Source organism: Daphnia magna, linkage group LG4 (genome assembly GCF_020631705.1).
Source record: "Daphnia magna isolate NIES linkage group LG4, ASM2063170v1.1, whole genome shotgun sequence".
NCBI classification, from domain to species: Eukaryota; Metazoa; Arthropoda; class Branchiopoda; order Diplostraca; family Daphniidae; genus Daphnia; species Daphnia magna.
In genome coordinates this window covers 10,403,547-10,421,516 of record NC_059185.1, presented here as the reverse complement: position 1 = coordinate 10,421,516, position 17,970 = coordinate 10,403,547, and the positions used below count along the sequence as shown (strand labels likewise).

Sequence of the window (17,970 nt, the reverse complement as noted above, 5' to 3'; positions counted from 1 at the left end):
GGGATTTTCAGTGCTGGCCATATACTGCTGACATTAGCATTTGGCAAGGATTTCTATAGCTTTTATAAAGCCTTTTCCGTCCCTCCCTCACCAAACTGAGCAGCACACGGTGGACATCTTCCATATACCTTTTGCCTTCTTCCGACTCCTCCTACTGGCTCGATCGTCCCTACACCACTAAGCAGGGAGATGCCTCCTGTTTTCTATTGCAAACTTCCTTCCGACCATCTTTTTCTGTCCAGCGTGACCGCACGTCAACCCTCTTTCGCCAGCCCTATGGGGCCCGTCTTTTCGCCCTCCATCGTGATGCCAGTCGTAAAAAACAGCGACCCGATCGTAGATTTTCCCTTTTTCTTTCTTTCTTCTTCTTCTTCTATTCCTTAACCAGTTTCACCTCCCTCTTCTTATTGTCGATTGCTTTGTGCTGGCCATCGTCCGATGAAATGTTATTTTCTCTGCGGTTCTCTTCTGAAAAGCTCCGACCGCGATATATCCTTGACTACAAACAGTTACCGTATTCGATATATATAGACTCTCTCTCTCTCTCTCTTTCTTCTGTCTCTTCTCTTATTATTTCCCAATCGTTTAGTTTTTTGGCCCTTTTTTTTTTATTTATTTCATTTTTATTCTTTTGAGGTTATTTTCGATATTACGCCATAGTGCGTGTTATACCAGAGGCTGATGAAGTATATAGGAAACCGGGGGGCCGGTTGCTGCCAGAGTTCCGAGTGTGGGCGGGATAGCAGAAAGAGATGACAAGTCTCGCGGTCAATATTGTGATGCTCTTTTTTTTCTTTTTGTCGTTTCTTATTTTATTTTCTGTCCTGAAAAGAGCGCGCGAGTTTGTCAATATTTATTGTCGTGATGGCTGATTTTCTTTTCTTTCGCTGTCCATAAATATGATTTCCTTTATACACAACTGGCTTCTATGACAACAATGGCCGTCTGGTTAATCGATCTAAAATTCCAGCTTTTTCTTGTTGCCTTTTTAACAGTTCGCTACCGTTCAACGTTCGTATCGAATCAAATTTCAACGTTGTCGTCTTGATTAAATACGAAGATAAGCCATGTAAAAAAGAAAAAAGGAGGGAGGGCCTAACAAAAAATCTGAGATCCGCCACGTTTTAATAAACAAAATGTAGTCCCCAATCGAAATCGAAGGATTTTTTTTTTAGCTAGGCTTACGTATGTAGATCTTTTTTTTTTTTGAAAAGAAACAAAGACAAAAAACGGGACATCCTCCGCTTTCACAGCATATGGGGGATGCGAGAGGACTATGCAAAACAATAACAAAAGAAAAAGGGAGCCGTTTATTTTGTTCTTCTAATGCTGATGAAAGATAGAACAACGAGTCAACACAGACCACTTTATCGGGACAAACGGTGGGGTGGCCAAACATGGCGCATATAGTCGACGGCCGATGCGCGCCTGCTGATATTTGCTTAGAGCAAGTCGCACGCAGCAGCGCCGGTGACTATAGGCAGCAACTCGTCGAAGACAAAATAAGCATCCAAGCCTCAAATATAATAGGAGAAAAAAATATCCAGGGGCGGAGGCAAATAAGAGAAGTTGGAGAGATGAGCTTTCCCTCTTTCCTGGTCCCCCCCCTATTTACCCACATGACAACGAGCCATGAACAACAACAATTCTATGCTCTCTCTTCATATATATTTTTGTCTTTTCGTTTTTAGTTTTTGTTCTACTTTTCCCAGCATATCAAACAAACGCTCTTCATCTTTCCAGTCCCAACCGGAGGTAAATATCACAGGGGGCAGCAGCCCAGAGATAAATCACAACATCGAGACTCTCTCTCTCTCTCTTCTTCTTCTTGATATATAATCCGGCACTGTTCGTTTGTTGATTCTGCCATTTTTCCAGAGTCCTGCTAAGGCCCAAGCAAATCGTGGCCAGCTTCTCGTGTGTACGTGTATCAGTCCCCGGTCTTTGTCTCTTCGTATGCGCCACCTCCGCATACCCATACAATTTTTCCATGTGTATATTTTCGGTTATTCAAATTTGGGTCGGCATATATAGGTACACATAGAGAACACACACAAATACAAATAGAGTAAAGAAAAAGGAGAAAAAAAGGGTCCAGCGAACGTGCTGTCCGGCCGTGTGGCGAAGGCTGATTCTGTTTGTTTATGACGAGTCGGAGCTATTTATCCTAGTTTGCTGCATCGCCAAGTTCACACAATACCTCCAGAAATATAAGCCTGTACGCGCCTACCATGTGTATACTTTATCTATTTATTTTTTTGCTTTCTTTGTACAACCAATTTTTTTTTTTTTCGTTTTTTGTTGGTGAAGAGATCAACTCGAAAGACCCAAGTTTTGTTTTTTTTTCTTCTAAAATTATGTTCTCACCCCACCCCCCAAAAGATTCAATCATTTCAATGTCGATGCGAAAAATCCTTCCCGATGGAAAACGCCGACCTTTTGTGTGTGTGTGTGTGTGCAGCGAATGCATTCGTGTTGCTCAAGAGTGGCGGTGAATTTGAAAGAAGGCTCGCTCTCCCTTTTCATACGCTCAAACGGGTCGTGAACAAAAGCGCTAAGCTTGCACGAAATGTTCGCTAGGTGAACGCTGATGTTTATGATTTTACATTTTTCCTGTAGAAGGACGAGTTAGTGATGTATTTAATAGTCAAATGATGGACGCCATAATAACGCCCACTTTGCCACTCATTTTTTTTTTTTGTCTTTTCTTGCCACGAAGAAAATGAAAACAAAGGAGACCAAGTTTCTATTGTTCGATAAAAACGCGTGAAACCATCGCGATGTGTTGGCAGAAAAACACATTTTTCAAGGGGCCGAGTGATAGGGGTTGATGTGTTTTGCTTGTATTGTTTTGTTTTTCCCCCCTTTTGTTGTTCTACCCTATTTCATTTGTCAGCAGAGAAACTATAATCAAGAGCATCGCGAAAACTGCCTCTTCTGCATCTTTCGCTACTCCCCCAACTGCTGGATTGCAAAGGAAAGAAATCCCCCCCACTCAAACCAAAATATCTTGTTGTCACCAAAGTCGAGAGGGACTATAACACGTAAAAAATTGCATTGTGTCAACGTCAAACCTTTCGTGAACGAAGACCGAGCGATTCGTTCAGAGTGTCTCGAGTTTAGAGAGTTTTTTGTGTGTGTGTGTGTTCGACTCTTCACGGCACAACGTGCCGTCTCGTTGTTTATATCAAGTAGAAAGTTCATCACGAAAAAAAAAAAGAATGAGAGAAAAGAAGAAGAAGAAAAAAACAATCATTTCGAAAGACAATGGATGTACTCTTGTTCGTGGCGCGTGTTTCAAGTGTTTCATCACATACCGCAAGCGCAGACATTAGTGCTTTTCTTGGGTTCTGAAGATGCGACTCGTTACTCGAGTGTTGCTCCCTTCTAATCGCATCGACTAGCTATACGGATTTAAAAAAACAAATGTTTATGATTATCGTTGACGTCATAACGCGCTCATTATGAAATGCCAACAATACCTCACTTAGCCTAAAAACGTGTTGGCGAATTTTGTTTCCTAATTTCGCCGATGTTGTTACTGCTCTTGTATAGCTTCGTAGGTTGCACAAAGTGCAAAGAGCAATCAGCAGTCAGTTCTGTGCCACGAGGCCGAGAGAAGGCCTCGTTCAGTTAGGCCAAAACTTTGTTGAAACTCGATTGAAAAGCGAACGCCGTGATGCGGTCGTCGGCAGTTTCGAACGTGAGGTCTTGGCTTATGCGTCCAACTGGATATGACTTTCCGATTCAAACAGCCGGAAAACGGTAACTTTGGTTTCGGCCTCATATGGACGGGAAGGCCGAGTATAGTCACCAACCCCTTTTTTTTTGGGTGGGTCCTATCAGCGTATGATTTGAAGAGATGTCTGTATGCAAATAGTGAACTGTGATGAAGGAAGTCGACGCTATTTAACGGCGAATTAAATGGTATGCAATCAACGTTGGCAAGATGCCAAATTCATTACAAGAATATGATACGACATTCGAAATTAGGCAAAGGTTGTGTTAAATGATTCGCACAAAGTTCTAACTGAAACACTTTGAATTAGGTACCTGCACTGTCCTTCATTATGCATTGCAATGATCTTAGCTTGTACATGTTAATGAACAAAACTCGCTTGATGATCTTAATTTTAACCCATTTTAATTTTTTCTTTTTGCGTAGGCCATTTTGCAGGATCGCAAGGAATCGCTTTCGCCTGAAACCAAGTTAGACGACGAAGGTTCTCCCGTGCGTGACCCGGCAAACACCGGTACCAGCACGGGTTGCAGCAGCAGCAGTGATAGCAGCGACAGTAGCAAGAGCAGCAGTCCACCGGTGATCCATTGGGAACCGGCATCGTTGCTCGGTTCCATCCACAAGAAAAGCGAACAGCCAATTTCATCCGACGTCGATCCAGCTAAACCGTTGCTAGCGCCCACGTCGGTAGCAGGAAATCATCCGTTGCTCATGACACCGCAAGGACTCGCTCTTCAACAGCACGTCCAGCAATTGCTGCGTGATCAGTTGATTCATCCACAGGTACTATTCCGGCCGAATCATCCCCGTAAAGCAAATGAACTAAAACAATCAATTCCTCAAACCCCCACTCCCTTTTTTCTAAAAAATCAAAATGAAAAGTTACAGAATATGTTGCTGTACCAGAAACAGCAACAAGAGAAACTGGCGGATCTCGGTCGCAAACAGCTGGAGACGTTGATGCAGCAATTGCAGGAGCAGCTCCAACTCAATTTGATCCAGCAATCGCAACTGATGCAACAGCGGGGCGGAACGGGCGTTACGGAACGAAGGAAAAGCAATGAACTGGCGCAGACGTTGGCTGGACAACAACAACAACTCATGCAACAATTGCAATTGACTCAACGTCACTACCTGATCGGACTTCAACAGCAGCAATTGCTCACATCTCCTCCCGCGTCAGCTGGTAAGAATCATCCAACTGATGAATGAAATCCAAACGTTCAATCGTTACGTTTGTGTGTGTGTGTCATCAAATAGGCGAAGAGGCGCCGACAGATAAATCCACTTCCGGCTGGAACAATAAAGACTCGTCGACGCCATTGGCCGCTGGTGGATTGAACGTCCATGTTCCCACATCCGGCCTGCCGACAGTTCAGGTCACTGCGTGTGACTCACCTGCATCCATCAGTCCCATCCGGTCGTCTGCCGATTGCGGCAAAATGGTGACCAACGGACATCCGCACGGTAGTGGCGTCTACTCGTCGCCTCATCCGCATTATCAGCAAACGAGTTCCACTGGTGACATGAATGACAATCTGATAGATCATCACCACAACGGCGGGGTGCTGCATTCGTTCAACAATTCCGGATCGAATGGAATCAAAAATGGCGATCAGCAGAGGTTCTCGTCTTCTTCGTCTACTCCACTGTCATCCTCTTCATCGTCTTCGCATCCATTGTTCCTCTTCGGAGTGTGTCGTTGGCCCGGATGCGAATCTCCGTGTGACGACGTTTCCACCTTTCTAGAGTAATCATTTCATTCAAATATTTGAATCAATAATTGGAAAAAAAACAAAAAAATCTGATGATTCTCAATTTTTACAGACATTTGAATCGCGAACATGTGCTAGATGATCGCTCGACGGCCCAAACTCGCGTCCAGATGCAAGTTGTTGCCCAGCTGGAGCTCCAGCTACAGAAGGAACGCGACCGGCTTCAATCGATGATGGATCATTTAAGTCGGGCCCGACAACAGCAGCAACAAGCGCCGCCAGCCAAACAGTCACCTGTGAAAAGCAATGGCTCCACAATGCGCGGTCAACCGGGCCCACCGTCTGGCGATCCTACCAACGGACTGCAACATCACCAACAGCATCACAGGATGTCCCCTTCGCTGGCCGCCTTAGTCTCGGCCACTATGCGCGGAGTGATGAACCCTTCCGCTTCTTCGCATCATCACCTGTTGCTTCATCCGCCGGCGCAGTCCAATCACGCCGCCTCTTCGATGGGCCATCAAAGCCAATCGCAATCGCGCAGAAGGCTGTCTGAAAAACCGAATTCAGCATCCAATTCCGGTTGGTTCATTTCCAACATTTTCTATCGCTTTCATTACTGATGTCCTGTCCTAACGTTCGTGTACTGATCCTTTCTTTTTTTTTTTGATTGATCCATCTTCGTTTATTTCGTACATGGCTGATTCGCGCATTTGTCCCGTTCTTCGTTGCGGCTGAATGTCTTGTGCTTGCTTGTCGCTATGTTCGGCACCGTTACAGGCGCCGTCGAAGATATCCGCTTACGCAAACGAAGCGTCACCGAACGCTCGGCAATGGATATTTCCGAAGGTACTCTTCATTCATTTTTTTGCCTCGTGTATTGATTTGCATGTCTTCTTAAGTTAGTCCTTCGTTGGAAGACGGCCGTTTCCGGTTTATTTCGTTTCTTTTTCAATTGACATTTCTTGCCGTACGCGTCATCAACTAACAAACATTCGTTAACACACACTTATTGTTCTTCATTCTTGCTATTTCTCTCGCTCTTTTCCATCTATCAATCATCGGTGACCGGTCTGTTTTCCCTTCTCCGACTGTCTCTATTTTGACGTAACAAAAACTCTTGGGCGCCATCTTTGCCAACGTAAAGGACTACCTTATCTGCTTGATAGAACCGGTCTGGATGTTCATCAAGGTATATTCCAACACTTTCTTGTGCAATTTCTTTCTGGTCACCCATTTTTCCTGGTCCTGGTCCTGGTCCTGGTGTGGATTCTTTCCCTCTTTGAACTTTGACATTACGTTATAATCCAGTCGACCCAATGTGCGAATTCAGATTGTAATCAAATTTGTGATACGATTCGAGACTAATCTTAAATTTGAACGATGTAGAGTTGCAGCGCAATCGCGAGTTCTATCGTAACACGGATGTCCGCCCACCCTTCACGTACGCCTCTCTCATCCGCCAGGTTAGTATTTGAATGATTTCTGGAATGACATTCTTATTGGCATAATATCTTTTTTTTTTTTTCAAAATGATACACAGGCGATTATCGAATCTCCAGAGAGACAGTTGACGCTCAACGAAATCTACACCTGGTTCCAGAACACGTTCTGCTACTTCCGTCACAATGCCGCTACATGGAAGGTACCGAATTCATTTCATCTTTTTTGTTTGTTTTTTTGTTGTTTATTATTTGTGGTCGAATCAATTTGGGTCGTCTCAATTTTTTTGTTATTGGACGTTCTCGTAAAAAAAAAAAAAAAAAAAAAAGGGCGGGTCATGAGATGGTTACATAGGGGGTAATTAGTAATCAAAGTGATAAGACTCCCGTGACGTCCATTTCGCGATGGAATGTCTTCAAAACGCAACAAAAAAGAAAACGTTGTACTAGCCCATACAAAAACAAACCTATGATAGAATGCAGTGCGTCACAACCTGTCGCTGCACAAGTGTTTCATGCGGGTGGAGAACGTCAAAGGAGCCGTCTGGACCGTCGACGAGGTGGAGTTCCACAAACGACGACCGCAAAGGTCCACTTCGGGGTACGACCATATAAACCTTCAATCAATAATAATTTTAAACTCTCGCTAGTTTCGCTCTGGTTGATTTCTTCTTTCGAAATCCTATCTCTTTCCACTATTCAAACATTTTTAATTTTTTTTTAATTAATAAGATCACTAAAAACAAAATCTATGGGTCCTAATGGTTTCGTTTCCTGAACTCTTCTTCTTTTTTTTTTCTTCTATATTTGCGGGCTTTTCTCTTAACATTTATTATTATTTTTTTACAATCTTTTCATCCCCCCAAAAAAGACACTGTGCACATTTTTTCTCGCCTATTATCTCACACAGGCACTTGAATGTTTTCATTTTCACAAAACATATTTCTTGCCTACTTTTCATTCTCTTTCGCTCTCACATTTTTTTAAAAACATTCGTTTGTAATCAGTCTATTGCGTAGCCTTATGTATTACCTTAAGCCGAATAGGGGTTTTTTCTTTTCATATATACGTATACAGTACATTGTCGTTCGTTTGCTTCGTTAAGCTTATACATCGTGACTGGCACTTGCCTGATATCAACATTCGCTTAACCACACCCGAGTATGCCAACTGCGTCCAATTAATTCCTTGGTCAACGTATTAACAGACTGTAAGCAACAACAACAAATCGATTGATTCTTACCAAAATGAAATTGTTTTATCATTTGAGAGATTGAATCTCAGAATGGCATATCACTTCCGCATACAAAAACAGCCATTCTGCGGAGCGATAGATCGTGATTGAAACGATTGGCCAATGGCCAAACGAATTCTCTTGTTCTTTTGCGAAGGCTTGATATTGTGAGCAGCACGAATGGCTGCTTCATTGTAAATATTTCTAAATAACGTATGGCGTATACAAAAACACAGTCGATTGGGCCAACACGACTTTTGTGTTTCCGATTTTATTGTTATCGCCCTATTTTTTAATGGATTTCTATTTGCCCCCTTTTCCCCCTCGCATTATTGACATATGCCTTGTTGTTTTCTCCAAACTGGATGGTTGTCATTTGGTAAAATGCCCAGCTAGCAACGAACCCAACTCTAACGAAAAGCAAATCTACAAACAAAAAGGGAAAATAAGGGGAAAAACAACAACGACCATAATAGTCGATTCTCTCTCCCTGTTGCTTCCGGAAATTCGTTTTCCGGCCGCACGAGACATGGAATATGTTGCGTCTATTTAATAGTATGCATTCGCAACGAATTAGCATTAAGATCCCTCAACTATGTAGCTGTCAACGAACTATTTGTCGAGATGCCCTTTTGTTTTTTTTTATCTCTTTCCGGAAAACAAACAAACAAAACAAACGCTCGGGTTTTATGTCCAAGCAGAATGCCATCCGCACCAATCTCTCGCTGCACAAATGCTTCATTCGATACGAAGATGATTTCGGTTCGTACTGGATGGTGGACGATGCCGAATTCGTCCGACGCCGGCACTTGGCACGCGGCCGACCGCGCAAATTTGAAATCCCCGCAGCAGCTGCTGCTGCGGCCGCCGTCGCTGTCCAGCATCACCAGCTGCAGATTAATCTAAACCGCCAGTCTTCCCCGCATTCGCGACAACCACCTACACCGTCAACACTAGTCCGAAATCGCAGCGCTGACGGAGCGACAGCTGAATCTGCCCGATGTCTGGTCTTAACTGACGGAAGGAACGTAATCAGCCGTTCTGCTTGCGCTCGTCGCGCCAAAATAACGGCTCAGTAAGGAAACAAAAAAACGTGTGTTTAAACGAGAGAAAAAAAATGAAATAAAAACAACGTCCATCGCGCGTCATCCATCGTCAACGCACCTGCCAATCTTCTCTGGATGTTTCAACGCAAGAAATTTTTCTCTGATTTGTCTTGAAATCTTTCACAAAGATCGTTCAAAATAGCTAGTTGATATTTATTATGCCGGTCAGTCCAGTTGAAGATTTGAACGGTCCCAAGACGATGGGTATACACACAAAAAGCTAAAAGAGTAGAAGAGACGCATATAAATCCCGTGCCAGTGATTGGAATTTTTTTTTTCTTTTTCCGTGCGCTTCTTTCGTTTTTGGCCAGCGTTTTGCTGTTTTCCCGTTGTGACCAACTGTGTCGACTATAGAATAGATCTTTGATGTTGGTATTACTCTGAAAAAAAAAAAAAGAATGCCCGATTTCGGCGGTGGTGATGTTGATTGAAGTGCAAGAGCCAGTCTATAAAACGGTTGGCATTAGGCACGAATTTAGGCGTGAATGAACTGTTGTTTTTAGAAAAAAAAAATCCAAAATCCAGCACAGAAACCCGAATTAAATATAGTTCATCAAAACAATCTAGGCGTGATTTGCATTTGCCGTATTATGCTTTCGTTTAGAAAAACAAATAGCTATCGTTACATTTGGAAATACTATTTTTCTTTCAGTTTGCCTATTTCCAGCAATCGCTTGACAGACTTTTGCTTGCCGTTCATTTTTTGTTTTTGCTTTGTAATAGTCTGCTTGATCTATTGACCTTGCATCATTACTCCATCCTCTGTGTGCTAATGCGTTTTTACCTGCATGTGAAAGAGTCTTTGTCGGTGTAGTTTTGCCTGGCCCTTTTCCACAAACCCTTTTGTTCCCACTTGGTTGGCTTTGGTCTCTTAGTAGTCTGAATTTTGATGCTTCTTCCACCGCTATTCATTGACATCAAACACCTCTCACGTTAAGGCGAGTTTAAAGTCAATTGTTTTAATCTTTGCATTCTCCGCAGGGGTATTCAATCCAAAAGTCCCAGCATGACACCGAGTCCGACGCTTTTCGGCGAAGCGCTCAACGCCAGTTTGCAGGTAAATTGAAGAAAAATCTCATGAATTTGAAAATAATTGATCAGTTGACTTAACTTTACAGGCCGCTTTGGCGGAGAGCAACATGAGTTTTTTACAGCGAAGTCAATCATCGTCATCGCAAAGTCCAATGGATCGCTCTTCGGGCTTCCATCATCATCATCACATGCTGGATGGACCTTTAGGTCTCGGAGCGAAACGCGTTAAAGTCGAAGCTCTAGATGAAGAACTAAGCAGCTGCAGCATGAAGGCGCCTCCGATACCTTCGGAAGAATATTACTGCCGCAATCCGGCTGGAGGCAGCAGTTTGGTGGTGGTTAAACAGCAACCAAGCGAACCCAGTGGTGATGGGGGAGGCCATCATTCAAGCGGAACTGATAATGAAGACAACAACGACGCCTCGTCGACTGAAAACTATGAACCGCTGGATTTCAAAGCCTGGCGAGCTCAACGTTCAGCCAGTAACAACACGTCGATGGCAGCTGCATCCAACGACGAGGAAGATGAGGAGGAGGATTTCAGCAACACTATCCCTGGCCGTGCTTCCATCACGGTGGAAGTGGGTCCTGCTTCGTCCACCAGATTGATGGATGCTAACTCCGCCACCACGGGTTCCGACTTCATGACGCAAACTGTCCGCAGCGCCAAATAAGAAAATTCGGTGGCCGTTCGTTATGGACGACTCTCTTCTTTGTATGCAAATGTTGAGTTTGCTAAATGGACAGAGTGGTGTTTTGGAAGGTGAAACATCAAGTTGGGCAACAGAATATCCTCATCACAATTCAGGGCATCGAATAAACGCGAGCTGTCCATCACCTCGAATTTCGCTAGTCCGTCATTTTCATTTCTTGATGTTCAATTCAGTGAGTACGTTATCATCTAAAGATTTATGACATTGCCGTGTACGATTTTTTTTTTTTCAATTCCTCAGTATTATCACATTATTTTGTTCTTACTTTGGATAAAATAACTGTTTAGTGTTTTGCACTTCTGCTCTATGGTTTCTTGCCAGAAAGAATGTGTCGATATTTTCAATTGGTCATAAAAAAACAATTCAATTCATTTGTACCTTTTGCTTGTGGCATGTTAAAAAAAAAATATTGTTCGAGTGCCAAATTAAGAACGGGGCATTGAAATTTAAATCAGGTAAAATTAAATATAAATAAAAACAAAAAAAAAAATAAAATAAAAATGTCAACGTGGCACCAAACACTCCACTGACAGTTTTCAGTTGCATCGTCAAATTTGTGTTTGTGTTGTAAATTACTTATGTGGCCCGTCTGTCCAAATGCGTCCTTCATTACGCAAAAGTTTTCTTTGATTTGTTTCTGGCTCCATCGGATTCTTGTCTTATCTTCAAACCCATAAATGTGAGTGGTTTCATGAAACGATCCTTCCTTGAAATTTGTCGTATACTCTTGTCGTTTTTTTCCCCATTTCATTGTGGAATCCAAGGTTTTTTCTCGCTGCTAGGCTTATTCCGTTCTTGTACGTGTCTAATTTGTGTAGTTGATGACTTTGCTTGTTCCGCTGTTTCTTCCATAGCTACCGAATCAAGTAATTTTTAGTCTACTGTAATTCTGCTGGCGCTACTGAACATTGATACACAGGAATTTTGCAGATGTATGAGTAGTATATGTTTGTGGATCAGTTTTTTTCTCTCGATCCTTTGCTGTTATAGATCGGTCCTCAAAAGTCGAACAAATTGCTTTCGATTATTGTAATTATTCCATTTCTACTATTCATTATACAAATACACCAGTCAAATAAGATGCTCTCGTGTTTTGCAGGTTTGCCAAGTTAGTGCACTTGTAATTTGACAGCTAATTCCAATTGAAAAGGTCTTTTTTTTTTAAGTTTAACATTGTTTTCGTTTTGTGTGTTTAGAGTCGAACATTATGCAAAGCAGGGCGGATATCGGACGACATCCTGTTCTTCCGCAACCTTGGTGAAGGCGATTCTCGTGCTGGAGATAAACCGAGTTTTTGCTGCATTTTCTCCTTAAGGTGCGGTGCAAATTCTTTGTTGACGAGTTGTTTAGGCGGAATGTCCCATCCGATGTAATCACCATTTTTGATGTTCTCTGCCTCTAACCACGCTCGCAATGGCTCGAAATAATTGAGTAGCGGAGTGGCTAGGATGTCACGTTGCCCAGTCAATGCCTCCATCGCATCCTGCCAGGGCTTTGAGGCTCCTAATTTTAACATTTCCCTGTTGAATGAAAACAAAAATTGAAACGATGAATCCCGTGTTGTAAACAGAGCTTAATGAGTGTATCTTTGACGTACGCAAGGGCATCTCCGGCCGCGGTAGAGTTGTAGAAATCGCATTTGTACAACGGGCCAGTATGACCTGCGGCTTGGCATAGGACTTCATTGAACTGATATTGGTAGAAAGTGCGCATGAAGTATCTAATCATGTCAAAGTCATTGCAAACGTGATAGATAGCTGTAATATCCAAATCAAGCGCGGGATCACGTCCAACCGGCGGTGCCACTCCAACAACTCGAGCTCTAGAGTTTCGATTGATATTCACTGTTCTTAGTAATTAGATTCAATTTATAATTGCTAACACACAGCCTTACTTTTCTGCCCAGTAATTATCGTTGAGCTCTTCGAGCGGGATGTCGCCTCTGAACATGCTCCAGCGCCAAGTATCCTGTGTCAAATGGAATGGCAGGGTTGAGATGGTGTTCAACGCTTGGAATAGCAAAAAGTTCATATCCACATCTGCCGCAATTTCACAAGTTTGTTTCAATTATTATTAATTGTTTTTATTATTCTAATTTAAAGTATTTGTTATATACCAGGATCATCGGGAACATTTAAAAGGCCAATGGCGTTCAAATGTTTAGTAGTAGAGAAACTCATTGCCATTAGTTCTCCAACAGCTTCGTGAAATCCATCATTGGCTCCATCCCTATTTTTAAATAATCCAATCATATGGATCTAAGGGTACGTCTTTGTCGTTATATAATGATATCAAACTGATACGGACTGGCTTATCTTAACAGATGCAAAATGAAAAAAAAAATAGGTCAAATGGCACAGATAAAGATAGATTTAAGAATCGATACGGACAGCCATGGTAAATATGTAGACATTTCTATTTATTATGTAATTATTTATTACTAACCTGAAGTTGAGTGGCTGGAAGGCGTATTGCTGAAAACGGATACAAAGCAAAAGTATCAGTACTTTCCATTTCCGTGTGTAACGTCTACGCACAAAATACCATGTAATATTGAATGTGGCCTAGTTCGTGGTGAACGGTTTGAAAATCTTCAAAGACGACTTTAGTACACATGCGAATACGGAAGTCTTTGCCATCGTAGAAATCCCAAGCCGTGGCGTGGCAGGCAACCTCACGGCCGTCAGTGGGCTTTTCCAACATAGACAGGTTCCAAAAAGTGTCGGGTACTGGTAGCAAACCCATTGACGTGTAAAACTGATTTCCTGTTTGAAACATGCGCTCCACCGTGTAGTTCTGTCGAATCATCTCCGGTGAAGGATCTGTCGATGGTTTTTCCGGAAAAGGGATGGCGATAGAGTTCAAATTAACCCAGAAACGACCCCACATGTCGCCTAATAAATGAGCCGGAAGAGGCCCACGCAAATCAATTTTATCTGGTCCGTAGGTATCGTAGAGTTTACGGCGGATGTACGCATGTAATTGCTTGTACAGTGGCTCTACTTGAACGTAAAGATCTTGGACAATAGTCTCCATTTCGGTGGTTTCGTACTTTTGTCGCCATTGATCGCCATAATCAGCGTAGCCGTTGAGTTGGGCTTCTTTGTTTTTCAGTTCGACGTAACGCAAGTAAAGCGGGCGCAGTTGACGACCGACTCCATTGTGCCAAGCCTGCCAAGCCCACAGATGATCTTCGTAATTTCCTACTTGTGCCATCAGTTCGGTCAACTCCGGTTCGAGATACATGCATTCTTTAACACCAGTCATCGGGTTAGATCTGCAGGCCTGTGATTCCAGCAAGGTCGGCTCAGTCAAGGTTTATTTCGTTATTTTTCTTTTCTTGGGTATATCTTACCTGATACGTGCCGTAAATGTTGGCCATATCACTGAGGATATTGTACAATTCTTCAGATTCAGCTGCTTCCAGACTAACTGAATCGAGATAGGATAATTGACGTTTGGTGTCTTCGCTGAAATTAGTCGTATCGAATGTGGATGCGGTGGCTGAGGCTTCCTCATAATAAGCTCCGGCAACTCCTCCTGCTACTGCCTATCATTGAAATTCTATTTGAATAAAGGGCCGTATTTAGGGGAACAAAAATTGGGATGTAAACACTGACAACAGCGTTGGCATTTTCGTCGGTCAAGTTTGTTTCATAGTTCCACGAAGCGATAACATATTGATTGACTAGGGCCCCATACTCTGTGTTATACTCGTTCAGGAAAGCAATAGCGTCGTCTTCATTCGAATTCAACCGTCTATGAATTATTTGTCCCATAAATGTGATTAGTAAAACAGTAGGAACACCATTTGTTGTAGATGGAAACTTTGAGTAGCGTAATTAAAATAAAACTTACCCTCCATGAAATTTGACGCTGATAGCTGAGGTCAAAGAACAGCAAAGGAGAGCAACTGATAAAAGAATACTAGTCGCTGCCATGTCGTGTGTTGGTGGAAGTCACCCGACAACTGCAAAATCATAGGACAAAACAACTCATTTTTTCAAATGTTGACGATGGCGATCGGAGCCAATCGTTATTCGTAATCTCATACACAGACGCCAACTCCTGATAATGGAACACACAGTGATCTTTCAACAAGGTAAACAATTATGATATTAATAACTTGATAATCATGCCAGTACTAATAACATGCAAGGCAGTACAATACCTCGTTTGAATGAACGTCTCCCAATTTGAAATAAGGAATTTATCATGATGATGTAACTTAATATGAATTTGTCGGAAATTCTAGAGAGGAGGTAATCATAAATTAGCTTCACCTTATGGTTCACGGAGTGGCAAGCTTTTAAATACCCGTCTTTTTATACGGAAAGGTTAAGGTGAAGATAAAGGAAACCTTTGTAAATAATTGTGTGTTGTTTTCTTTTGTTTTCATCATGTTTCAATGTTGTTAATGCTTAAATTGGGTGTCTATAATTGTGCGTCGATGACGAGATCAAAAAAGAACAAATCTGTGTTTTGGGAACTTTGCAGAAAATTCTCCACAGGTGACGCTGAGTTTTTTTTTTTTGTGTAGCAGAAGGAGTTTGGATTTTACAATTGACAGTTTTTCGTCTGCTTCTTTAACTACGTAACCGAATCCTCGCGAATGTTTGAAACTATGGGATTCCCGTTCAACATGGGCAAAAAATGTGGTTTGGGTAAGAGCATATTTGAAAGTGAGAAAAAGCAGTAATTTGTTCTGTGTGTTTTAGATCAACTTGCAACTAATCAAACCTTACTGTAGGAGGACCCAGTGACCTATTGTATTACGATATTCGTAATTCCATCGAAACGAATTGAAGATAAATATGTCAATAAAAGACTTGACTTGCTGTTAAACCCCAAAAGATTGACATACAAAACTTCCATTCTGCAAGTTGTTGAATAGCTTTGCGAACAGTAATCATTGTTAGTATTAGGTATAACAGGTATAACAAAAATGCCATTTTTTAAATTTTTCATATAGAATTATGTTGCTTCTTTGGACAGCAGATTAAGATCATGTGTCTACTGTGAAAGAGATAATGTGTCTAAACAAAAATGGCTCTATATGTTTGCAACATCAGACCTCCTCAGTGTGTCATTCTGATGCAGAGCTCTTGAAATCAAGTTGAACGTTTTGAAACATCTCAGGCCAAAGCTGAAGTTCTAGGTCTGTCGGTTTTTTCTGCTTGTAAATCCATGATTAAAACTAATTGAAGTGCAATTTATTGTCTTGTTTGCAGAGGTATTAGAAAGGTCGTCGCTTTTTGGTTAGAGTTTCTTCACCGTCCGATGCATCAATAGGAATGATGTTCACCTCCTCGACATCATTGCTCACGTAATTTAATAACTTTGTGCTTCGAAAAAAGTTGTACTTATCTTAAATTTCTAAAAGAAAACTTTGATGCATTATTCTTATCTCAAAGGTTACATTAGCAACATCCACATCCAAACAGATCAAATGCACGAGGTATTCCGCCTCGTCCGGCAACTTATCACCCAGCTACTCATCCATCAACAGAATGTATTATAGAGGAAAGTAATTGCCGATGCCGACTCGACGATTTCCATGCAAGATGAATGTAATAAATCCAGTTCCCCAGAACGAGAGGTATTGAATACTCTATTGAATACAAATTGATAGAAAACGTTTATGTATTGATCCATGTTTCGTTTCCTTTACACAGGTTAATAATCATACTGAATCAAAAGAGGCATCAAGTTAAACGAGATTTTAAAATGATAACAGTTGGAAGCGCATGTGGACATTTCGAAGAACGCTACCTAAACGTTACCTTTAGTCGCTGATTCATCTCGAAGATAAAATAAGTTATTTTTAAAATTGAAGTGCATATCTGGGCTCTCTTCTTTTCTGTGGCCCCGTTTCCCCTTGACTTATGATAAGCCCGTAGGGGGTCATGCCCCTACTGTGATCAGCAGCAAAGGTTGTGAGTGCGCTGTCCGGAAAGGGGACGTGGGGGTCCTCAAGTTCTATGATATCATTGGAGGGCGAAGAGGCTACCCACAAATCCGAATTAACGGTTAATCGCTCACGTAAAAACTTGTCCGAAACCTTCCATCCTCTTCCGGCTTCTCTTAGCCACGCACCGGGTAATCTCCCCGGTGGTTCAATTCAGTTAAATTCGTTGTAGATGAATGTTGTACCAACAATAAAAAAATTGAAAAAAAAAATTATTTTTGTCTAAATTCTTTTTTCGTTCGAGATATTTGTATGCTTTTATCGAACAATTCCTTGGCATCTTCTAGCTTACCGAAATTATGAAAGGGATTTATAGAACCCTATGATGAAGTGGCCTGCTCTGGCTGAGATTCGAACCTTAGACATTTGGAATCCCAGCCAAGCACTCAACCAATATGCTACTTGTATCGTTGTTATACAGATGTCGACATTTGTTGGCAAATCTACTTATGCACTAGAAACAAGGTTATTAAGGAATAAATTGATATCGTTAGAAGGTTAAAGTTGGCTTCATGGAAAAGCATTTGCCTGATGTCCCCGTGGGCAAGGGTTCGATCCCCAACCAAGTTCCTACATGCAATCACGGAAATAAAATCAAAATTGAAATATATATAAAAGTTTTTTATTGTCCCTCCATCCACCCACAAATCCACCACAAGTTTTCACATTTTACAATACAACATAATACAAAACATACATAAATAAAACTAACCCGTTGGCTGCCACGCCACTAAATCTACTTTAGCTACATCGCTATCGAAAGGATAGCGACCAAGGGGGACGTGTCCGAAGACAAGTCCGGGCTGATATGATGATGAAAGCCGTTATGGGAATGCACACCCCAGGCAACCACCACCACATCGACAAGAGGGAAGTCCCTACTGGTGCATTGCCTCGACGATCGACTTTGAGCCACACGGCTTGTGCAACTGTCCCACCCATGGCATATAGACCATTGGGCAGAACAGCGCTGCCGGACCCTAACAAGCTTTAAAAAAAAGGGGATCAAAGTGGGTGGCAG

General features: G+C 42.0%; 2 protein-coding genes across 14 annotated transcripts in view; one reads left to right on the top strand and one right to left on the bottom strand.

The window, feature by feature from the left end:
* LOC116922097 (forkhead box protein P1) overlaps window positions 1–11,471 on the top strand; it is a 39,880-nt gene extending 28,409 nt beyond the window's left edge. For 6 of the 13 annotated variants that reach the window (XM_045173297.1, XM_045173295.1, XM_045173291.1 and 3 more), the window contains 11 exons: window positions 4,166–4,522; window positions 4,622–4,925; window positions 5,000–5,489; window positions 5,567–6,036; window positions 6,235–6,303; window positions 6,602–6,646; window positions 6,844–6,920; window positions 6,998–7,099; window positions 8,832–9,205; window positions 10,218–10,293; window positions 10,355–11,471. In XM_045173297.1, coding sequence (XP_045029232.1) covers window positions 4,166–4,522; window positions 4,622–4,925; window positions 5,000–5,489; window positions 5,567–6,036; window positions 6,235–6,303; window positions 6,602–6,646; window positions 6,844–6,920; window positions 6,998–7,099; window positions 8,832–9,205; window positions 10,218–10,293; window positions 10,355–10,942 — 2,952 coding nt within the window. In that variant the 3' untranslated portion in view covers window positions 10,943–11,471. Of the gene's footprint in view, window positions 1–4,165; window positions 4,523–4,621; window positions 4,926–4,999; window positions 5,490–5,566; window positions 6,037–6,234; window positions 6,304–6,601; window positions 6,647–6,843; window positions 6,921–6,997; window positions 7,100–7,372; window positions 7,498–8,831; window positions 9,206–10,217; window positions 10,294–10,354 lie in introns of all 13 variants that reach the window. The other 7 variants (XM_045173289.1, XM_045173288.1, XM_045173298.1 and 4 more) reach the window with 7 other exon arrangements.
* Window positions 11,472–11,995: 524 nt separating this feature from the next.
* Window positions 11,996–14,976, bottom strand: LOC116922098 (angiotensin-converting enzyme 2). Its single transcript, XM_032928511.2, has 9 exons — window positions 14,840–14,976; window positions 14,602–14,740; window positions 14,337–14,531; window positions 13,526–14,266; window positions 13,427–13,455; window positions 13,098–13,210; window positions 12,876–13,020; window positions 12,579–12,803; window positions 11,996–12,501 (listed from the first exon to the last, which is right to left on the bottom strand). The coding sequence occupies exons 1-9, from the start codon at window positions 14,920–14,922 to the stop codon at window positions 12,174–12,176; spliced, it is 1,998 nt and encodes a 665-aa protein (XP_032784402.1). The 5' UTR covers window positions 14,923–14,976; the 3' UTR covers window positions 11,996–12,173.
* Window positions 14,977–17,970: the final 2,994 nt, after the last annotated feature.

Excerpts from the sequence above, each read along its gene's own strand:
- LOC116922098 (XM_032928511.2), bottom strand. The coding sequence starts at position 14,922 with ATGGCAGCGACTAGTATTCTTTTATCAGTTGCTCTCCTTTGCTGTTCT. Across the intron at positions 14,741-14,839 it reads AGCGTCAAATTTCATGGAGG|ACGGTTGAATTCGAATGAAG; the intron begins GTAAGTTTTATT and ends AATAATTCATAG. Across the intron at positions 12,502-12,578 it reads GCGGCCGGAGATGCCCTTGC|GGAAATGTTAAAATTAGGAG; the intron begins GTACGTCAAAGA and ends TTCATTCAACAG.